The following is a 22,506-nucleotide window of genomic DNA, read 5'->3' as shown; positions in this document are numbered from 1 at the left end:
CGGCGGCGAGGGGCGGGACTCCATGCCTCCCACCGCCCCTCCCCTTTCCTCTCCCTAACTCCTGCGGTCCCTCCTCTTCCTCCTCGCCCCTTCTCCCGAAGACCACCCCCACGTTCGCGTTCAAAAGACTCGTGCCCAATGAGTAACAGGGCGGGCCTAGAGTGGCGGCGGCATCCGCCAATGCGCAGACAGCGAGGGCGGAGCGCCCGCAGCGAGCCTCTGACGGCAGGCGGCGTGTGACGCAGTCGGGCCCTCTGCGCGCTGCGCCCGAAGCGGCGGTAGGTGTCGGTGCTGGTGGCGGCGGCGACGGTTTCGTGGCGGCCGCGCGCTGCTCTCTGAGCGGCGGGTGGCGGACGGGCTTAGGCCCTCACTCCTGACACTTCCCCTCCCCCTCCCCCCGGACCGCGGTAAGTCGGGAGCCGGGACGGTGGCGGCCGGTGATCGGCAGGCTCCTCCTCCCCTCAGGGCGGGCGGCTGCGCGGGGCGTCCCAGGCCCTTTCCGCGCGGAAGTCTCGTGCCCCGCGCGCACATTCTGCCCTGAGGGAGAGGGCTGGGCCCGCGACTCTGCGGCCCCGAGGCCTGGCTCTTCGGGCGCTGGCGGGGAATGGGTATAGGGGGCGTCTGGGCCCGGGGGTCTGCTGGTGCAGCCTGCGCTGAGGGAGCGCCCCTCTCTCTGGTTGTACTCATTCATTTGCCCGGCAGTGGTTAGGTGGGCCGGGCCCTGTGGGGGGCAGCGCCTGAAGACCCTGAATACGGCCCCCCCCAGCACCTCTTGACTGTCTTGCGGCATGGGCTTTATTGGCCTTGGTCTTTGCACGGGGGAAATTTGCAGCCTGAGGGTTAGGGCGGGTGGGTCGGGAGTTTGTTAGCTTTTTAAAACAATGCCCGAGAGTTAGGTCAGTTTGGTGGAGTAGAAGGTTGTTTTGTGTTCTCCCACGTGTTCCGTGTGAAGCTAGATGGGCTTTCTGGATTACTATAGCCATAAGGACCTTAGAAATGAAGCCAATCCCCCTACCCTACATCACGTGCAAGTTTTATAGATGGAGAAATCGAGGCCTAAGGGAAGGGACTGGTTTAGCCAATGCCAGATCTGACACAGTTCAGAAATTTTTTTACTACACCACCCTCCCTGAGTGCTCCAGGCTCCCCTCGCTGAAGGTTCCCTTTGGGGGGTTGGATGGGGCGGCGGGGGCATTTGGTGGTTAGAAGCAGACATAGTCTTCAGTTGCTTTTGAGATTTAGTAGCTACCAGCTTTGTTCATGGTAAGGCAGAAGCTTCATCGGTGGTACCCCGACCTAGGTCATGAGACCTAAACCTAAAAGTTGGTCAAAGAATTGTCAGTGATGTTATGTATTAGCAACGAGTCGACCAAACTACGTCATCGGCTAGTTTCCTGTTCCAAATCTAAAATTTTTGTTTGTGTCAACTCCTCGTGACTCAGAAGAGAGAGTCCAGTTGGTGACCCACAACAGTATTGAAATAGAAAGCGGGAAATACAGACGGGACTCAGAAAAGTAGGCAGCACTTATGTAGTTCTTGTACTTTGGAACTCGTGGCTCCTCTCTGGTACAGAATTCCAAGTATTGTAGTAGAGTAAGATGAGAAAATTAAACTCCATTTTGGAAGAAGAAAAGAAATTTTGGCAGAAAAAAAGAAAGAGCAGTGCTCTATTCCCAGTGACAGTCTTGTAAATTCAGAGAAAAACTCTTGTTAACTGAGTGACAGATGGTATGTTTACTTAGTGGCAGAAGTTAGGATATTAAAAAAATAAAACTGAAGTTTGGACAGAACGGAGGTACTGGGAAATACTTTGATAGAATTGTTTTTTGTCTCTTTATTAACATTTGATGAAATCGAATTAGTTGCCACTTTGGTCCATTCACGTCAGTCAGATCGTCACTTTGCTCTTGTTTAGATGACCAAGCAAAAACTGGAAAACAGTGTGTAAGAACGGAAGAAAACTGGAGTCTAAATACTAAGACGTGAACAGGGTATATTTACGGTGACATTTTCTCAGTTCAAGCATCACCCTCTTCTGAGAAGCCTTTTCTGGCATTCCCTCCCCTGCAAGCTTCCATAACACTTATTTGATACATCTATTTATAGTACAAGTCATTTTGTATTTTAGCTGTTTGTCTGTTTTTTAGACTGGTAAAATATTTTTGTCTTATCTTTGTATTCATGTTGCTTGGCACATGGTAGACCCTCAGTAAGCATGTTTGCGTGAACAAATAAACAAATATGGGGGAGTTAAACCTAAAAATAGTCAATAAAGAGTCTGGGCATTTGTGTGCTCCTGAATATAGGGCCCAGATAGAGGACCCATACCGTTCGTATATTACATAATACGTTGGTGCCTGACTTTATTCATGTCCGCTAGCTCCTAGATAGCTGAGAGCAAGTAGAACTTTTAGGGAACCAAATTCACAGCTTGAAAAAAGTTATACTATTTTATTGTGATATTATTTTTATGGTGTCAGTTAACCTAGGAAGTAAAGAGTAGTAGTTCTGATGTTTAATTTCCAATAAAGAGCACATTCATAATTATGCAATTTGTTGAAAGGTTAGAGGACTAAGAAATTTAGAGATTTAACAGTAGGTGTTAGAGGCAAGGTGTGTAGACAATGTTTCCTGAGAATTTGGTGTATTCTTTGCATTTGAAATTGAGCCTAAGTATTTGGCACAGTACGTCTGTAGAGCAGAGTTTCTCAGCCTCGGCACTATTGACATTTTGGGCCAAATAATTCTTTAGTGTAGGGGAGTTGTCTTGTGTTTTGTAGGATGTATAGCAGCATTCCAAGCCTCTACCCGTTAGATACCATAACACCCTGTTAATGCCCCCCCCCGCCCCCCGCCATCCCCCCAATCAAGAAGGTCTCCAGACACTATCAAATGTTCCCTGGGAGGCAGAATCGCCCCGGCTTGAGGTCACTGTTCTAGAGGCAACATTCTCAATATTTCAGTAAAATCATACCTTTATTTTGTTAACATTGTCCTTGAAAAACCCTTAAATTGTTGAAATCTGATTTCTGGAGCTGAAAAGAGTCCTAGAGTTATTTTCTTTAGTTTCTACTTTTATTTATGTAGTAGCCTCCTGTTCTCTGGGATAGAAGAAATCAAGGTCTTGTTTGAAAAGGGATAGGCCGTTGGGTAAATAAAGCAATATTTATCTCTATTTTTGTGGAAGAGGGCAAAAGAGCTTGTAGTTGAATTGATGTAATTAAGTGGGATGCTGTGTAATTCCATTGTCTTTTCATTTCACTGATACACAGTACTTAATGCCACACAAATATGCATCGATCCAGGGGTTTTGTCCCATTGTACTAACACTGAGAATTTAATAAATACTGACAATTATTTGCCATATTGAAGAGTTTGTACCTAATTCAGTGTAATGTGAAGCAGTTGAACTTTTTTAGTAGAGAAGTAAAAATTGTTTCTTAAAATAAAGCTCTAGCTAAGTCTGATACTAAGAGTGAGTTTAAGCTGGTGGGTAGTAGGGTAGATTGGAAAATGTGAAACTGGAGTTAGGTAGACGAATTAGAAGGAGGCTATGGCAGTAGTCTAGGATAGCAGTTCTCAAAGTTTGTGGTCTCTAGACTACTTTATACTTTAAAAATTATTGAAGATTCCAAATAGCTTTCATTTATGTGGGTTGTATCTACTGGTATTTACTGTACTAGAAATTAAAACAAATTTTTTAAAAGGGTTATTGATTTAAAAAAAAAACTCACGTGTTAACATAACAATGTTATGAAAAATTACTAAAAAATTTAGTCACAGGGGTGGCAATATTTTACATTTTTGCAAATCTCTTTAATGTCTCGCTTAATAGAAGACCACTGGATGTGTAGATCTTCTTTTGCATTCAGACAGTTGATAGAATGTTTTGGTTGAAGTATGTGAAGAAAATCCAACCTCATATGGATATGTAGTTGGAAAAGGGAGGAGTGTTTTAATAACCTTTTCATTTCAAATAATTGTAGGTATTCTTTGACACTACACTCAAACCTTTTTAAAGGTTTGTTGCAGTATGGAACCTGAAACCATATGATTTACTTTTGTACTCTTGGTTCTTGGACTTTGAATGGATATTTACCCATGCATGATTTTATGACATCATACATTGGTTATTTAGAAATCATTGGTTCACTGAGGTATGCAGCTCTTCCAAATGTGGACAGATTTAATTATACAGTTGTTAATATTTCCACCTATCTCATCAGATAAGTCTTTTTAAGGATTGGGAAACTGACAGCCTCATAGTGATGGACACAAGTTTTCAGAATTCTCATTTTCACTTCAGATCTGAATAACCATAGTTTGTCATTCATTCTTTGAAATAAAAATGGCGTTCAATGAAAAATTCAGCTGTTTTAGCTTTCTACTGAAAAGTAATTACACAAGTGTTTTACTTTGAAACACCTCTTGTATTTCAATATGCATGTGTGCTTTTGAGTACTCTCATTTTATTCCAGAGAATAATCACATTTTTACTAACCACATATTAAAAAGGTGTGTACTGAAATGTTGAGAATTAATACAATCAACAATTTTTACTCTTCATCAAGGACATTCAAATGAAGTGGGTTTGGGTTTTTTTTCATACTGTAAGTGGGTGGCAGGCAGTAAAGAATTCAATGACAGTACAGTTTGGGGCCATTGTCTTGATTCGTGTTCAGATTACAGCAGTTTTATACACCTTTGCTTTTTGTACCTCAATGCAAAGGTCAGCATAGTAAAAAAAAAAAAAAAAGGCAGATAATGTCTTAGTATTCTTTTGAAAATAGTTTTGACTTTATGGACCTTCTGAAAGAGGTCTTGGGGACTCCTAGAGACCTTTGACCCACACTTGGAGAACCACTAATCTAGGACAGTGATTTTTCACACTGGTTTTTACAGCCCTAAACTTCTTTGAAAGGGCTCAACTGGTAGATTCTACTGTACCCACCCCACTTTACTTCAGCCAGAGCAGCTTCTGCTTATGTTTGTTTTATGTATTGGGTTCCATAGCTAAAAATATTTGAAAACCACTGATCAAAGGGGAAAGAATTGAGTACCTGAATTAGGACAGTCTTTTCAGGAAGGGAACAGTTCATCCTCCATAAATACATATTGCAGTCATTCGTCACTTCACACCTTTGTGTAGTCTTAGTTCCATGTGCTTCTTTGACACAAAGATTACTGGTATCTGCACACCTAACCCTTCTTCTTGGAATAAGCTTTTTAAGGAATAAGCAAATGAATTTGTAAGTAAAAAAGGTGAGTAGTTGGGAATGAGGCTAGGGATGTGAGATGAGCAAAAGAGAATGAGTGATCAGAGTGACTCGGTAATTGTGTATGTGTGTATAGGGGGGAGTGGTTGTTTCTGTTTGCAGTGGTGCTTTATGGTTGTGTGAGATGGTTAGTAGATGACACTGCATTGTTGGGAAATAAATCATGTTATGTGTGGAGTTCTAGCCAGGCATTGATTAACTAAGGTTTAGAGTGAGAAGAAATTATTACATTTTTCTAATTTAAAATATTGTAAAATGTTTGTTGAAAAACTAAATAAAAACTTCTTTTGAGGAGCTCTGGTTTGAAGCAACTTTGTTGTCCTAACAGTCCTTTCGTGTAGGCTATATAATTTCTATTGTTCAGATGTAGAAATTGAAGTCTAAGAGGTTGAATATCATGACTTAATTACAGTTACACAGTAGCAAGTGGCAGAGGTTTTTTATTCCTTTTCAACTTTTTGGTTTGGCTTAATTTTAGATTTATAGAGAATCGCAGATACAGTATGTGGCAGAGAGTTTTAAATACAGATTTGTCTCACTCCAAAGCTCACATACCTTTTCACTACTTCTGTTTGTAAAATGAGAGTTATATTAAGGAGATGAAAGAACGTGAGCACTGTGAGGAAGGAACCATGTTAGATACTATGGATTATTTTAAATTAATGTAAGATATTGGAAGATATTCCTAATGGAAGATATTGAGCAAAATCAAGATGCTTTTTGCTAGAGCAGCAAACAGCTCATACACTCAAGTAGCAGGTCTAACAGCAAATATATTGCATAACCAAAACCAGCTGGGAGGCATTAGTTTATGTAATAGGGGTTGGAAAGGGGGAGGGGAAGGGGAAGTGTATACTGATAAGAGCCTGAAGGGTCTATTCTGAGGCAGTCTGGTGAAGCAGGTGAGGCTTGAGCAGCAATTTTTAGAAAGAAAAGGGGGCATAATTTTTGGAGAGGAAAGTGAATGTTCTAACAAAGGGAATGGCTAGATCTGAAGAGTGATCATAGGAAGGATACTGTAAAACAATTAAGATGGTAGAAGATAGTTTTGCTGGGATGTGATATTAAGTGATTAAGACTAGGTTAATCTCTTGTTCCTGGAATTCTGTGTAATTCTTCCATCACTCTGCTCCCATCCAAGGCAAAAATCAGCATTTTTCCATTCAGTTTAACTGCAGATGATAATTCCTGCCTTTTCTAGTACTTATGTGAAGATTAGATGAGAGAATATTTGAAAAAGTACTTTGTAAACTGGACAGTACTAAACTCCTCCGTTCATCTAGCAAATATTTATTGTTTTTGCTCTTTACTGAGTTTGATACAAAGGAACTCAGTGAAGTAGAAAGAAAATTACTTCTCATTTGTGTAACTTTCTTTTGTCAGAGATCAGCAAGCTTGCTTAGTCATTGGTAGTCACTTGGTTGTTACCATATTTCGGGGTCTGTCCAACACTTCTCTGGAAGAGAACTGTTTTGTCATTGCGCCCAGAGTTCACAAAGCTCACAAAGGTTGGAAGTGTAAAACAGGACATCAGTTTGTTGAGCTTCAGTTCAGACAGTAGGGGAATACTGGATTACTGGTGTCTGTTATTAAAGCTACCTCTTTCTTATATCTGACTGTCTGAATTATTAATAAGAAGATTGAGCATAGAGAGCAGAGTAAATTTAAGGGCATTGTCTCTTTCTGTATTGCACTATTTCATTTTTGTTTTTTCTTTCTAAATATATCTTATACAAAAAAAATTGCAATGAGTAGAAGTAAGTCCATCCATAACAGAAGTGGTTAATCTTTGCCGGAAAGTTCATCTAGGGCGTGGAGATGCCTTATAAATTGTCAGTCCGTAGGAGAGATTACCTTTCTGGCAACTAGAACTCCCGTGTTTGCCAGAGAAGTGTCTCTTTCCCCTGATAGTGCTGGATTAATACTGACAAATTTTGGTTTAATAGTTTCCCTATTTATAGTGAATGCAAAGCCATTTCTCTTTAGTTGTCCGTGTTCTTTCTCTAGGAGGTCTAGACTCTAGGAACACAGCTTCTAGAGTCAATAATAGCTTTATGATCTTAGGCACAAGTTACTTCTTGTGCCTCAATTTCACCATTTGTAAAATAGGGATAAAAAATACCTACCTCATTGGATTCTTGGGAGGTTTATGTGAGATAATTCATAAAAAGTTCTTGGAGCAGTGCCTGAGACATAGTAAGAATGCAACTGTAAGCTGGTGTTATTTATTCTAGGAGAGTTTCGGTTTGCACCAGGTTAATATGTTTGAAAGGAGAAAGACTCGAATGTGTGATATGAGTTTAAACTTGAATGGACGTAGAAGTTCCACACATTTCAATCTCTAGGATTACTTCCTTCTCTTTTTTTTTTTAAAGATTTTATTTTTTCCTTTTTCTCCCCAAAGCCCCTGGTACATAGTTGTATCTTCTTCATTGTGGGTCCTTCTAGTTGTGGCATGTGGGACGCTGCCTCAGCGTGGTCTGATGAGCAGTGCCATGTCCGCGCCCAGGATTCGAACCAACGAAACACTGGGCCGCCTGCAGCGGAGCGCGCGAACTTAACCACTCGGCCACGGGGCCAGCCCCACTTCCTTCTCTTTTTTGAATGGACTTTCTAATTTTTTTTTTTAATGGAAAAATGGTGTTAGTTGGAAATATCTGCATCCTCTGAATTGTTGTCGTTGTTCATAGAGAGTCCTCTGAATTCTCTGCCCCGTCTTATTTCCTTCCTTTCTCCAGAGGCACCACTTTTATGTATTTTTCTAGTCTCTTTCTTTACTTTTACTATGTATATATTTACCCATAAATAACAGTGTATTGTCTTTTCTATTTTACATAAAGAATCTGCCAATTGTATCTTTTTGCAACTTACTTTATTTCATTAAACATCTTTTACTTGAAATAACTCATAGGGTAACTTTGTCCAGATGTTCTGGTGGTACCTTATTCTTGATACCATATCCTGGAAACATACTTAGCAGAGTGCTCTGATTTACTCCTTTAGTTGGGTAATTTAAAGTTAATGACATTACTACATAATAAACTGTTAAGTACATTTATTATATACTTAACATATGAGGGAAACTGGGCTTGGTGTTGAGATATAAGGACAGATAGGATAGGTACACAAATACCCATTCTTACCTATGTACCTTACTTACCTTGTACTCTTTCCCTCTCTTCTGTTTTTAGTCCCTCAAGGCCCTGTTCATATTCTAAATCTCTGGGAATTTTTCCTCACATTTCCTGACCTAATTTTGACTTCCTGTTGTGATCTTGGCACATATATGCTCTTTAAGTTTTTAACCTGTGGGTCCTTTATCTGATTGTTTCAGAAAGTACAAACTCAAAACCTTTTGGGGCCAGGCAGCTGATGGAAATGATACTGGGTGGGTCTTGTGGTGCCTTGGAGAGTACATGGCTCTGACCAAAGGGGACAGTTGCTACTGAGTTCCAGACTGTTACTGCTATGAAGTGATAGCAGTCCTAGTTTGCTTAAAACTTTTTTCATGAGAAGCCAAAAACCTATTTTTCTGACATACCTATTTTAAATGTTATCAGCTAGTTTAAGACAATATATACGTAAACATTTCTACGTACATGTGTATGTATATAGTATACCATATATATGTAACAGGCCAAAGAAAGAAGTGTCTGCTGGTTGTATACAACCATTTTGTGATCTCTTTGTTTTTGTACCGTCTGAAGTAGATGGTAAATCTGCCAAGAATCTTCCTGTTCATGGCTTCCTTTTGTTGTGAGAATTAATCTAGCATAGTTTTATTTATTAGCTTGGCACCTGAGCTAACATCTGTTGCCAATTTCTTTTCCCCCCTTCTTCTTCTCCCCAAAGTCCCCCAGTACATAGTTGTATATTCTAGTTGTAGGTCCCTCTGGTTGTGCTATGTGGGATGCTGCCTCAGCATGGCTTGATGAGCGGTGCCATGTCCTTGCCAAGGATCCGAACCGGCGAAACCCTGGGCCACTAAAGCAGAGCACATGAACTTAACCACTCGACCATGGGGCTGGCCCCTAGCATAGTTTTATTTTTAAGTTAGAAGTTACTTCTCAAGTAACTTGATCATTTAGTCTGTGTTTAAAAAACAAATTATTGTTGATTGTCATTAAGTTTGAGACGCTTTGTTAGGTTTTAGGATAGTAAACAAATGATGCTTTCTCTACCCTGGAAAGTTCATTGTGTATTAGGAGAGTGTTGAGGAGTGTAATAGGAGAGGGGATTTAGAGGTTACTTCTTTGGGAAGCAGACTCTGAATTGGAGATAGTTCTGCATGAGTTTTATTAGAGGGCTATCGGGATCACCACCTGTGGGAGAGAAGAGACGGAAGCAGGAACGGGCTGAGGGAGAAATTGAGTTGTGATATTATCTTAAGGAAGGCCTCAGCCAATCCATCCAGAGTATGAGGCTGGGATCACCCTTTAGAGTTATGCTAAGTTGGAGCAAAGGGGCCTGGCTTTTGGATATGGGCTATCCTAGGAAGAGGATATGACTTGCGGTGAGGCACCACTTCCCAGTGGAGGCAGTTTTGAAGAGCACCAACAGCTGAGGGCTATCTTTTTGCAGTACTTTTCAGCAGCTGGGACAACAAATCGTTCAGTCCTAAAGGGAGATCTGTGTTGTTAGTGTTATCACAGCATCCACTGTAGAGAGTCAGAGTCAAGATAGATACATGTAAACAAATCATAATGTGCTGTGGAAGCCCAGAGGAATGACTGATTAATTTCTAAAGGGACTTAGGGAAGAGATGGCTTTTGAGCTAGGTTTTGAAAAGACTGAATTAGTAGGTTGATTGGTAGGGGCAAAAGTAGAGGGGTGGCATTTTTCTTTTGAGTCAGTGACATTTCATAGCACAGTCAGGAAAATGAATGATTTGTTTGAAGAGCAAAGAGTTAAATGTATTAGCCATTCTTTGAATTCTAGCAATCATGATAAAAATCATGAAGCTGTTTCCCAAATCTTGGTTTGCTTCCATGGTAATAATTTTTTTTAAAACACTTAGAATGGCAGTTTGATCAGGCTTGAGACTAAGCCAAGCTCATCCTTGTCAGAACCAAAAAGATAGGCTGAGCTTGAGTGAGAAGCTTTTTTTCCAGTAGTCTAAATTGGATTTGGTCCCTGCATTGTCCCTTGTTCTTGGGTCTGGAACAGATGGATTTCCTTAATACTACACATATTTTTGCTCGTTGCCTAGTGTCTGTGGTCGTAAGATTGAGGACGTCCATGGGAAGCCAGAAGATAGGTTAAACTGGGACTCTACCACTTAGCACTTCCTTGACCTTGGGAAACTTGCTAAACACCTGATCCTATTTTCTCATCTCTAAAATACAGGTGTTGATGCTTAATACCATCCTTTTAGGGTTGTTGAGATAATATGTAAGAGCTTATAAACTGTGAGATGTTTCCCAGGATATTTTATTACTAAAATCCGTTTGTGAAATGTATGTGTGATGCTAGATTTCTATGTTAGAATAAGAGTATTAAAAATCGAATTTTGAGGGGCCGGCCTGGTGGCGCAGCGGTTAAGTTCGCACGTTCCGCTTCTCGGCGGCCCGGGGTTCGCTGGTTCGGATCCCGGGTGCGGACATGGCACTGCTTGGCAGCCATGCTGTGGTAGGCGTCCCACGTATAAACTAGAGGAAGATGGGCACGGATGTTAGCTCAGAGCCAGGCTTCCTCAGCAAAAAGAGGAGGACTGGCAGTAGTTAGCTGAGGGCTAATCTTCCTCCAAAAAAAACAAAACAAAACAAAACAAAAAATCGAATTTTGATTGTTAGAAGCTATGGATTTGGTCTATAGAACCTAGTACCACTGAAACCCAAATTAACACTAAAATCTTCTACAGAAGGACAAGTTTCACAGAAAAAACTGTATTACTCAGCTTTTGAAACCTGACATGTCTGCTCTGTAGAAGAGGTCAGATTTACATGAACAGATTGCTGTTCATGGGGGTGAATTAAAAAAATGGGAGGCAAATTTAGCATGATAAGTGTATTACAACTCATAGCTTTTGCCTTACTGATGATGGGTCAAAATATTTAGTCAACAGATAGAAGAAAGTGGATCTAGAAGGGCCTGTGACCCAAGACAGCAGTATGAGAGAGATGGCAGTCAAAATGAGTTGGTCCAGACATCTAACCCCTAACACACTTAGCAATTCTGAATGAACTGTTGAAAAGCAAATAGACCTATAGAAGTCTAGACTTCTGCTAGGTACTTCCAAGAATATTTCCCCTGGAAAGAGAGTCGCCTGTTAATACGGTAAAGGCCCAATCTGTCATATCGTGACACCTGATAAATTGGGAAGGCAGGAAACTTCAAGCAGATCTCTTTACTGAAAGAGATGATGATTAAATGAAATATAGCCTCTAGTTCCAAGGGAATGCATTAGAGTAACTTGAGCCTTTCAAACTACAAATATCTACATCCCAACCCTGGACATTTTGGTTCCTTATTTCTAGAATGGGGTCTGGGGGTTGTATTTTGAAAAGCTTACTGGCTAATTCTGATCTGGCCCTCTTAAACTATTGGTTTCAGTGAGCTTTGTTTAATTGAAGGAATTATTAAATTCCTGGATGTTGGAATAGAGAACTAAGAACTGAAAATTTTTTTGCTGAGAGTTTCGGGGACAGTGTTGATTTCTATAAAAGCATAAGGTATTTAGGGGCACTCTTTTCCAGTGTCTTACAAGTTGTTTTCGGGTGTTAGAATACCTGGAAGTGCTAATGGGACACTGGAACATTGTGGGAAGCACTTCAAAATGTTGTGTTTAATTCTGTTATATGAACGAGGCATGATTTTACCAGAAGAAAAAATTGCTCTGTTATGTGTATATAATAGAAAAATCATCAATACCTGTTAGAAATTCAAGTAAGCATCATGGCCATTTTCTGAGTTTTTATATTAAAAGTACTTACTCATTATTTTCTTGTTTGCTGGGAGGTAAGTGGTAGCCGATATCTTAAGTTTAAGGAAAATATATGGAGGGGGAAAGCATTTACTTTTGAGTAAACTATACCTTTAATTTGTTTTCATTCAAATCTAGGGGGATAAAACCAAACTTCTGTTTTGTACTTGTTGTTAGAACACTGATCCAATTCGTTAAGTGACTGGATGCATACTTTGGATACTGGAGGGGAGGCATTCATGTGAGATGGGAGATTTTACAGCATTTTCTGTAGTGTTCCCAGAAGAAGTAGACGGTAGATAAGTAGGAGACCATAAAGAATAGTCAGGAAGTAATCTCAAAGAGAATGTCAGGGCATGAGAATCTCTGGGATTTGGAGATGGGAGGAGGGGCATGCATAATTTGAAGAACATTTAATATTACAACATTTTGTATACAACAAAATAGGGGAGAAAAACTTTTTACAATGCAAACTACAGAAAACAAACCCTAACAAAAATTTTAGCTTCTCAGGTGGTTGGAATAACAGAATATCATTGTAATTTTTTAATGGATATTGTCCATAACCTCCTAGATGGGCAATATCAAAATCTGGGATAGTGGGCCTGAAATCTATTGAAATGGGACTTAGATTTTAAAAAGTCAGAAAACATTGTTTTACAGGAATGGTTGTTGGTAGGATCTGAAGTTTAACCTTACATTATGGTATAAATTCAGCTCGATTTTACAAGATCTATTTTATCATATAGAGTTTTAGGATATTGAATGAGATGAACATTAAGTAGGCCTAACTGAATTTGTAGAATTATACATTTTCTCAAACAGTTACATGGCATTCTGTGGTCTTTAAAAAGTGATAATTTTTTCTTCCTTCCAGCTTTCTGAAGCCAAGATTCATTTTGAAGATGTTTAATAAGTCATTTGGAACACCCTTTGGGGGTGGCACAGGTGGCTTTGGCACAACTTCAACATTTGGGCAGAGTAAGTTTTAAAAAAGAACAGAGGGGGAAATCTGAAGCAATTCTTATTGAGAACAAATCCACTCTGGTAGCTTTAGATAGGAATTTTGTTCATACTTTGGTCTTTGTGACAAAATCTCTTGGAAAAATGACCAGGATAGGATCTTGTTAAAATTTCGTGTGAAAATAGAAGTAAATTTGCAGTTTCCATGGTTTTCTGATCATCAGTAGAAGGTACTTAAGATATTTTTATTAATTGGTTCTTTTAGTGGAAAGTTATAATTTGCTGCTAATTTTCAGACCAGGAGATGATTTTTTTAATATTGAAGTCTGAAATGCAATTATTTAGTAATTGCTGTGAGATTTGCTCTGTGAATAACATTTGACATTCAGAAACGGAACTGTTAAAATGTCAAAATTCCTAATCCCCACCAGCCCTCCTGAGATGCACTTCCCCTTCCACCCAGTATTGTACGTGAGTGACACTAGTTACATATAGAAACCGTTATTACACAGAAGTATAAAGAATGGTATAATGAACTCTCATGTACTTATCTCCTAGCTTTAGCAATCAGCATGTTCTTAGTCTTGTTTTCATCCCTCTCTCTTTAGGGGGAGAGGAGCATCTGAACAGACTATTTTAATACAAATCCCAAAAACTTTGTCTAACTGATGAGGATTTTAAAAAAGCATAACTAATTAAAATAATAGAGGAAATTTTTTCAAGTATCTCCTGACCTCTTAAAGTATTCTATACATCTAGGTCCTTGGTTTTTAATCAAGAGTGCCCATCAGAGTCACTTTTGGAGACTTCCCCCCCACCCCAAGTATGGAGTTCCCATCATAGAACTATAGACTCTCTAGGAACTTGAAACGTGTATTTTGAAAAAGCCTGCCAGATCATTCTGATGTGCTCCCCTAATTAAGGACTATTCATCCCAGGGTCTATGGAATGTATGGCATCTGGAGAGAATTTTAATAGTTTAATTTTTGTCTATAGCTCATAGTTATCTTGGCACTCTTTTTTTTCTGAGGAAGATTAGTGCTGAGCTAACGTCCACCACCAGTCTTCCTCTTTGCTGAGGAAGATTGGTCCTGAGCTAACATCTGTGCCCATCTTCTTCCACCTTATATGTGGGACGCCTGCCACAGCATGGCTTGACAAAGCAGTCTGTAGGTCCGTGCCTGGGATTAGAACAGGTGAACCCTGGGCTGCCAAAGAGGAGTGCTTGAATTTAACTGCTGTGCCGCCAGGCCAGCCCCCACTGTGGCACTCTTTTTTTTTTTTTTTTAAACCTATTAACATCTATAACTTTTATTGAAAAGTCACACCTTTTCACTTTGTTTCCTTACTTTACCTGGGACAATAAATAAAATGTCTGTAGCTTAATTTTAACTATAATTAGTAGTCTGATGGAATTTTGGAAAAATAGTTTTCAGATTAGACCAGTGGTCCTATTCAAATGCAGAATGTTAAGAAATGTTAAACTTCCGTTTCATTGGGTTACCTGATTTAGATTTTATTATGACCCTGGATTTTGCTTTTTCAGATACTGGCTTCGGCACTACTAGTGGAGGGGCATTTGGAACATCTGCATTTGGTTCTAGCAATAATACTGGAGGCCTGTTTGGAAATTCACAGACCAAACCAGGTAGGGGCTTTGTTTGGAATACAGTTGGTTTGTTTGGAGCTGGTATAGGACTTCATTTAATGGCTACAGTCTGTCTAATTGTTTTTCCCCCTCTTCATCTCCCCAGGAGGATTATTTGGTACCAATTCATTTAGCCAGCCAGCTACCTCCACGAGCACTGGCTTTGGGTTTGGCACATCAACAGGAACATCAAATAGCTTGTTTGGAACTGCAAGCACAGGGACCAGTCTCTTCTCATCCCAAAACAATGCCTTTGCACAAAATAAACCAACTGGCTTTGGGAGTAAGTAGGACACCATTGGACTTGTGCATCTAACAGTTTAGTTTCCTTATTGAGTGTGTTCTCTCTTCTCCTTTTCCCTGTGTTCACCCACTTCCTTTTCCCACCAGATGGCAAAAACATGGAGAGAGAAAAACTTGAAAATGTATTGAAAAGTTGAACAGGTCTCTCCAAGAATGGGAATCTGAGAAACACTAGTATTTAAGGGATATGCAAAGGAAGTGGCACCTGGTAAAGAATGACCAGAGAGAGGATGAAAAGCCAGGTCAAAGTAGTGTCATAGGTCTTAAGTTAGGAGAATTTCAAGGAGGAATGTGTGTAGTCAGCCGTATTGTACTGCAGGGGCACCTTCTTCTTGCCTGTTTCACAAATAGTATGAAGAGACTAAAGCAAGAATGACGGTTACTGGCTGTGACATGGTTACTCCTCCATTCCTTGTCCATGGCAGATGTTTTTAATTGATAGCTTCTTTCTCTTTAAGTCCAAAAGTGGCCTGGGGATACTTCTCCACACAGTACTTTAAGGCAACCACTACTAATTGAACAAGTGTTCTCTGTGAGTTGATGCCGTTTCCCAGCACAAAAGTGTTGTAGAATGAGTAAGTTAGCCAGCTAACAATATTTTACAAAGGGAAAGTTGTTTGTGGGGATGTTGAAATATTTAACCACAACAATATAAAGTGTGATCTAAAGTGCTAATTCAAAAGAGATGTGCCAATTTACTTTAAACTATATGTTAGGACGTGTTTTTTTGCAAAGAAATAGCAGTTTGACTGCCAGTGAGGAATCACATTTATCTTAACTTGGTAATTAAGATGTCACTTAATATTAAATATGGGCAAATAACTTTTTATTGCTTACTGACATTTCTGGTACCATATGTATAACTTCTTTAGAAGTAGTATCTCATATTTTGAAAAATATATTCTTTAGATAAACTCACTTTTACGTAATTTTTTAAAACTCAGCTTTTTGGAAAGTAAAGTAATCAGAGAATCTGTGTATTTCTATAAAAAGAGCCACATGCCTGCTGATTTTTCTAGATTATTTTTCCGAGTGAAATTTTACATTAACCTATGTTTGGTTGCCCTAATAGGACCATTTGTATGTTTTAAACTTTTTGATTATGTGTGGATGTTTGTGATAATATATGTAGGTAAAATATATTATAACTCCTGTTGAAGTCTCTTGTGATAAGATGTTTTCAGAAAGACAAGTTCATTCAGCATCAAGTCTTACCAAGAAAGGAGAAATGAGATAAAATTTATCATGAAACTGTCCTGTTTCTTTTAACTTGTCTTCCAAGTGTGCCCAAGAGAGACTTTATGGACTTTTCAGCTGACTAAAGGATTCAGATTTCTATTTCACTTCAAAGTTGTGAGCTGAGAATTATGTGTGTGTCTATATAAAATATCTGTTTGAAGGTACTTGCAAGGGGGATTTGAAGGAGAAAATTTGAGGATGTGAAACTAATCCTGCTCTAGTGCTACAGTCCAATTCCAAAATATTTTACAGATTCTTAAATTTTTTATTGTTACCGTCTCACTTTTCTTTCTAATTTATAGATTTTGGAACAAGTACTAGCAGTGGGGGACTGTTTGGAACTACGAATACCACCTCCAATCCTTTTGGTAGCACATCAGGCTCCCTCTTTGGGCCAAGTAGTTTTACAGCTGCTCCTACTGGGACTACTATTAAGTTTAATGTAAGTATTTTCTTCCAATCTTTGTGCAATATGTTTCTCTCCCATTTATATTTTTCTTTGCAGGATAAATTGTAAAATTTCCCCTCTTTCCAATTATGCGCAGCTTAGTCTCACTTTTCTTGAAAGATGTATTAAGAACAAAATCTGTAAATAGTTGTATAGTAGACAGGAAAAATCATTAAACGTAAATCTAGATTATAATGTATTTGTGAATTATGCTCAACCTAATCAAATTTGTATTCAAGCTAAGGTTGATTACTGTAGCTAATATAAGGTTGAACTTGTATTTACTGTGTTCATAATTTGACCTATGAATAGTCAGCCATTCTTTATAGAAATAAAGAAGGAATGAGGGGGCAAACTATAGAAAAATAATTGAAAATAGGGCCTGTTTAAGGAGATATATGGAATAACATCAATATTCTTTGTGCCAGTTAAAAATGAAACTTTTTCTGATGAAATGGTGATATGGGGCCGTAGAGTTTTGTGTTTTCTTTGGCTTTGAGAGGAATCGAGTAGAGGGTTACAGTGGAAGATTTTCTTTATGAAAATATATGAAATACCACTTGATGTAAAGTATCAAGGGATGTGATTTGTTGGGAGATAAGATAGGCTGGAGGTGCAGTTAGCCTAATGAGAATCTCTAGCAAAAATAGGTCTTGGCAAGACTTAATAAAACTTACTCCAGAAAATGAAGAATTTCTTAAGCAAGGTGGTCAATTCATAATACTGAATTTAGAATCCTGGATTTAAAGTTAAATATAAATGATAATGAAAAATACTGTATATTGTCTCTTGGAAAGTACAGTAATTGAGAAAACTGACAGTACATGTAGGAATATTTAGTTACTTAGCATGCTTTTTGCCTCATAAGTTTATAGGGAAAAAAACCAGGCTTCCGTATTACTTAAATGCAACAACAGTTATAAAGCAGACACTTTAGAGAAGAATAGGAGGGAGAACTCAGAAATAGAGGTTTAAACGTATGTATTGGGTAAATCGGATAAAGCTTTCCTTATGTATATAATATTAAGTGTGTTTTAGTAGACAATTGGATGGCTTGGTTATGGCATTAATCTCTGGGTTTGTGATAACTATTACTGAAATTGACTTATTCAGAGAACCATGATGTAGGGAGAGATGAGAAATGCAGTGTATTTAATCAAGCCATCTCGTTTAGTAAAAGACCTATAGGACTAGTTATAGAGCTCATTGGTTGAAGAATTGTGTTATGAGAGTAAGGACATAAAGCTTGGACTTGAACATTTGCTTTAGACTCTCAGATTTGCCGTTATCTTTTTTTGCAGCCTCCAACTGGTACAGATACTATGGTTAAAGCTGGAGTTAGCACTAATATCAGTACAAAGCACCAGTGTATTACTGCTATGAAAGAATATGAAAGCAAGTCACTAGAGGTCAGTAAAATACCACACAGAATATCATCCTAACCTTTTGATTCCATTGGAAAGCAGCTTTTAAAAATGTTTTTGATTATTTTTGGGATCAAGTAGGTCACAGTGAGTTTATGTAATAAAAAATTAACATTAACCAGATTGTTTTTAAAAATAGTTTTAAAATGGTTCTGCTAATGGTCTATTCTGATTAGATGTTGCTCCCACCACTCTGGGCAATGTGTGTGTGTACGTGCACACACATGTGTTTTTAGTGAACTCATGCAGAGTCATAAGTGTACAACATAGTAAGTTTTCAGTAAGTGAACACGTCCATGTAACCAGGATCCAAATGAAAACAGAGCATTACCAGCATCCCTGATATTCCCCTTGTGCCCTGCCCCTCTGGTCAAAATCCTCTTCTAAAGGTAACCACTATGCTGACTGCCCCTGTTTTGCCCATTTTTGAACTTTATATAGATGGAATCTTACATTATATACTTTTTTTTTTTTGAGGAAGATTAGTCTGAGCAAACATCTGCCAATCCTCCACTTTTTTTTTTTTTTTTTTTTTTTTTTTTGCTGAGGAAGACTGCCGCTTCCTCTGCTTTATATGTGGGACACCTACCACAGCATGGCTTGCCAAGCAGTGCCGTGTCCATACCTGGGATCCAAACTGGCGAACCCTGGGCCATTGAAGCAGAACGTGCGAACTTAACCACTGCACCACCGGGCTGGCCCAACGTTACATGCTAAGTCTGTCTTTCAACATTGTGAGATTTATCCATGTTGCTGCATGGAGTTACAATTGGTTCATGCTCAATGCTATGTGGATAGTTCATTGTCTATTTTGACTGTCATCCTTGATTGTAGCTATTACTTCTTCAACATCCCAAACTGTTCTTGCTTTATCGTAGTGTGCAGAAACAACCTGATGTGTTAAGCTTTATCCTTTCTGCCTAAATTTTCTGAACTCCCCAGAATCCTCCCATCTTTTAATCAGCTAATTTTTACATTTATGGTGACAGTAGACCAAGATTATTGTATAGCAGTGTACTAAAAGAAGTTATTTTTTATAAAGGAAAATTAAAATGAAGATGTGGTTGGTCCTTTGCCCTGTAGTATTATATGGTATGGATTTTAATGTCCAGTATACACTATTGAAAATGGTTTTCTGTAATGATATTATGTTAGTGTCATTACGTAGTTTTCTTTTTTTTAGTCATGATTCCTATGTGAACATAGAACTTGAATACTAAATTCAAGTATTTAGTCTCCTAAATAATTTTTGGGTGCATATTAAGATTGGAAATATATCTTCTCTTATTCCAGGAACTTCGTTTAGAGGATTATCAAGCTAACCGGAAAGGCCCACAGAACCAGGTGGGAGCAGGTACCACGACTGGCTTGTTTGGGTCTTCTCCAGCCACCTCCAGTGCAACAGGACTCTTCAGCTCCTCCACCACTAATTCAGGCTTTGCCTATGGTCAGAACAAAACAGCCTTTGGAACTAGTAAGCACTTGACATCATATTGGGCCATATTGCTGAGGGACTGACAACTAAGAGTAAAATTTAATTGTAATAAGTGCTGTAGAGAAAACTAATTCAGGGATGCTGGAGGAATAGGGAGTGCCTGGTATGTATGTGGGAGGTGAGGAGAAAGACAGTTTTAAATGAAGGTGGTTAAGAAGGGCTTCACTGATAAGATGACATTTGAGCAGTGACCTCTCTGAAGAAGATGAAGGATAAAGCTGTACAGATTTCTGGGGGAAGAAGATTCCAGCTACAGGAAACTATAAGTCTAAAAACTCTGAGTTTTTGCCAAAGAGGAGAGAACAAGAAGTACTGGGGGATATAGGGACTATATTTTATAAGACTTTATGGGCCAGTGTCCCAATTTGAATTTTTATTTGAGTTGGGAAGCCATTAGGTGGTTTAAAAAGAGAAGTCATGTGATTATGAATGAAGGATCATTCTGAAGGCTGCTATATTAAAAGTAAATTGTAAGGGGGCAAGAAGAGAAATAAATCAGTTGGAAAAGATATTGCTCAGTCTGCATGAGGGAGATGATAGTCCTGTGGTGATGGTAAAAATGTCAACCTCTGAACCCAGTTTGAATATTGAGTTGTTGGGATTTGCTGATGGGTTGATTTGATGTGGGATGTGAAAGCCTAGGATGATTACTAGATTACTTTATACAAATGTCACTTTTGCAAAGGTAATACATATATATGATATAAAGTTCATGAAATAAAAACAGTGTAACCAAAGGTCTCTTCTTTCCCTCCCCCAGCCACCAGTTTGCCTCTATAGAAACAAGCAAAAGTTAGATTTTTTCATAGCCTTCTACAGAGATTTATACAGACACAAATACACAAATAAATACATATTTAAGTGGCATTTAACATTCTTTTCAATCTTGATATAGTGATTTGGTTTAGCCATGTATTCATTCTGAAGTACTATTGTGTCACATTCTGTGTTGGATATATTGCTATAAAGAAAAAGCCTCTTTTCTCAAGACTTAGTCCAACAGGATTAAGATACACACATGCACTTTGAGTGTAATGTGGTATCTTGTAAAATAGAAGAAAGCTATGGGCTCATAAAGAAAGATTACTTAGCCCAGCCAAGGTTCTTGAGGTCAGAGTATTATTGTAGGAATTAAAGTCTGAACCAGTCTGGAGTTAGGTGAAGAAGGGTGGAAAATGAATAGTTTGAATAGTGAATGAATGTAGAGTAATTTAGATATATAATCAATAACATAAGACTGTTGCAGTAACTGGGTAATGTGAAGTGTTGGGATTTTTTCCTTTCCTTTGTTTCTTTTTCCTGAAAGGTACAACTGGATTTGGAACAAATCCTGGTGGTCTCTTTGGCCAACAGAATCAGCAGACTACCAGCCTCTTCGGCAAACCATTTGCCCAGGCCATAACCACCCAGAACACTGGCTTTTCCTTTGGCAATACCAGCACACTAGGACAGCCGAGCACCAACACCATGGTAAGGAAACAGGCCCTTAGTTAATTCCAGGGCTTATTTGTAGAGCTAAGTAATGAGGCTTCTAATGTCAGATTAGCAAGTTCTACCTCTCTTGCAGTTCTAAAGGGTTGACGGTAATGTAGTAAAGAGAAGAGAGCAAAATCTTTGAATAATTAAGACCTAGATTTCAGCCGAGACTCTCCTCTGTACTCATTGAGAGCCTGCTGAGCACATCATTTATCCTTCCTGAGCGTATTTTCTTAGCAGTAAGAGTTGCTTAGTGTGCTAGAATTCGCCATCCTGAAGCTACACCTTAGGATGTTGACTCCAGCCATTCTATAGACTATAGGAGAAAAAAACTTATGAATTAATAGCTGTATTTTGCAGTGTTCTTTCAGCTTTTGTCCCTTAAGCAGAGTCAGGCTTAAAATAAATTTGTTTAGTTTGTTAAAATAAATAACGGAGAACTAAAACTCAGAGACATATTGGATAATTTCTGTTTCTTTGCAGAAAGTAAAACAGGAAGTCCTTAACCGTCATTACCTGGTTATTTCTAGGGACTCTTTTAGAGAAGTATAAAATTAAAGGATAATTCGAGGTAGGATTATAGTGATTAGAATTCTTGAAATTTACCTGGTCTTTAGAGATACTTTGCCTAATTAAAAAAAAGTACATAGACCCAAAACTCTTCAAAATGCTGTTAAACCAAATTCATCAACATATAAAAAGATTACACACCATGACCAAGTGAGATTTATCCCAGGAAGGTTGGTTCAACGTGTGGAAATTAAGCAATGTGTAATAAACCATAGAAATAGAATAAAGAACAAAAGAATTCTTTGATCACCTCAGTAGGTACAGAAAAAGCATTTGACATCCTTTCATGATAAAAACAACAAAGAATAGAAGGGAACTCAGAATAGCCAAAACAGTCTTGAAAAAGAAGAAAGCTGAAGAACTTAGACTTCTTGATTGTAAAACTTACTACAAAGCAGTAGTATTCAAGACATTGTGGTACTGGCATAAGGCTAGGCCTAAAGATCAGTGGAATAGAATTGAGAGTCTAGAAAGCAACCCTCACATTTACAGACAGTTGACTCTCAGCAATTCACTGGGGAAGGCATACTCTTTTCAACAAATGGTGCTGGAACAATGATTTTCCACACGCAAAAAAATAAGATTGGACCCTTTCTTCACACCATTGTGGTAATTATAAAAGTTAACTCAAAATGGGTCAGATACTTAAATGTAAGAGCTAAAACTGTGAAACTCTTAGAAGAGGAGTCAGGCAAAGGTTTCTTAGGATATCAAAAGCAGCACAAGAAAAAAAGAGATTAT

At 38.7% G+C, this 22,506-nt stretch overlaps 1 protein-coding gene across 6 annotated transcripts in view; it reads left to right on the top strand.

Moving 5' to 3' along the window:
• The first annotated feature begins 210 nt into the window (after nucleotides 1-210).
• Nucleotides 211-22,506, top strand: part of NUP98 (nucleoporin 98 and 96 precursor) — a 105,211-nt gene continuing 82,915 nt past the window's right edge. For 4 of the 6 annotated variants that reach the window (XM_044752230.2, XM_044752227.2, XM_044752228.2 and 1 more), the window contains exons 1-8: nucleotides 228-407; nucleotides 13,077-13,180; nucleotides 14,709-14,810; nucleotides 14,917-15,093; nucleotides 16,655-16,794; nucleotides 18,102-18,209; nucleotides 19,518-19,698; nucleotides 21,026-21,189. In XM_044752230.2, coding sequence (XP_044608165.1) covers nucleotides 13,105-13,180; nucleotides 14,709-14,810; nucleotides 14,917-15,093; nucleotides 16,655-16,794; nucleotides 18,102-18,209; nucleotides 19,518-19,698; nucleotides 21,026-21,189 — 948 coding nt within the window. In that variant the 5' untranslated portion in view covers nucleotides 228-407; nucleotides 13,077-13,104. Of the gene's footprint in view, nucleotides 408-13,076; nucleotides 13,181-14,708; nucleotides 14,811-14,916; nucleotides 15,094-16,654; nucleotides 16,795-18,101; nucleotides 18,210-19,517; nucleotides 19,699-21,025; nucleotides 21,190-22,506 lie in introns of all 6 variants that reach the window. The other 2 variants (XM_044752229.2, XM_044752225.2) reach the window with 1 other exon arrangement.

This window comes from Equus asinus, chromosome 20, assembly GCF_041296235.1.
Source record: "Equus asinus isolate D_3611 breed Donkey chromosome 20, EquAss-T2T_v2, whole genome shotgun sequence".
NCBI classification, from domain to species: Eukaryota; Metazoa; Chordata; class Mammalia; order Perissodactyla; family Equidae; genus Equus; species Equus asinus.
This window is presented reverse-complemented; position numbering and strand designations above follow the sequence as displayed.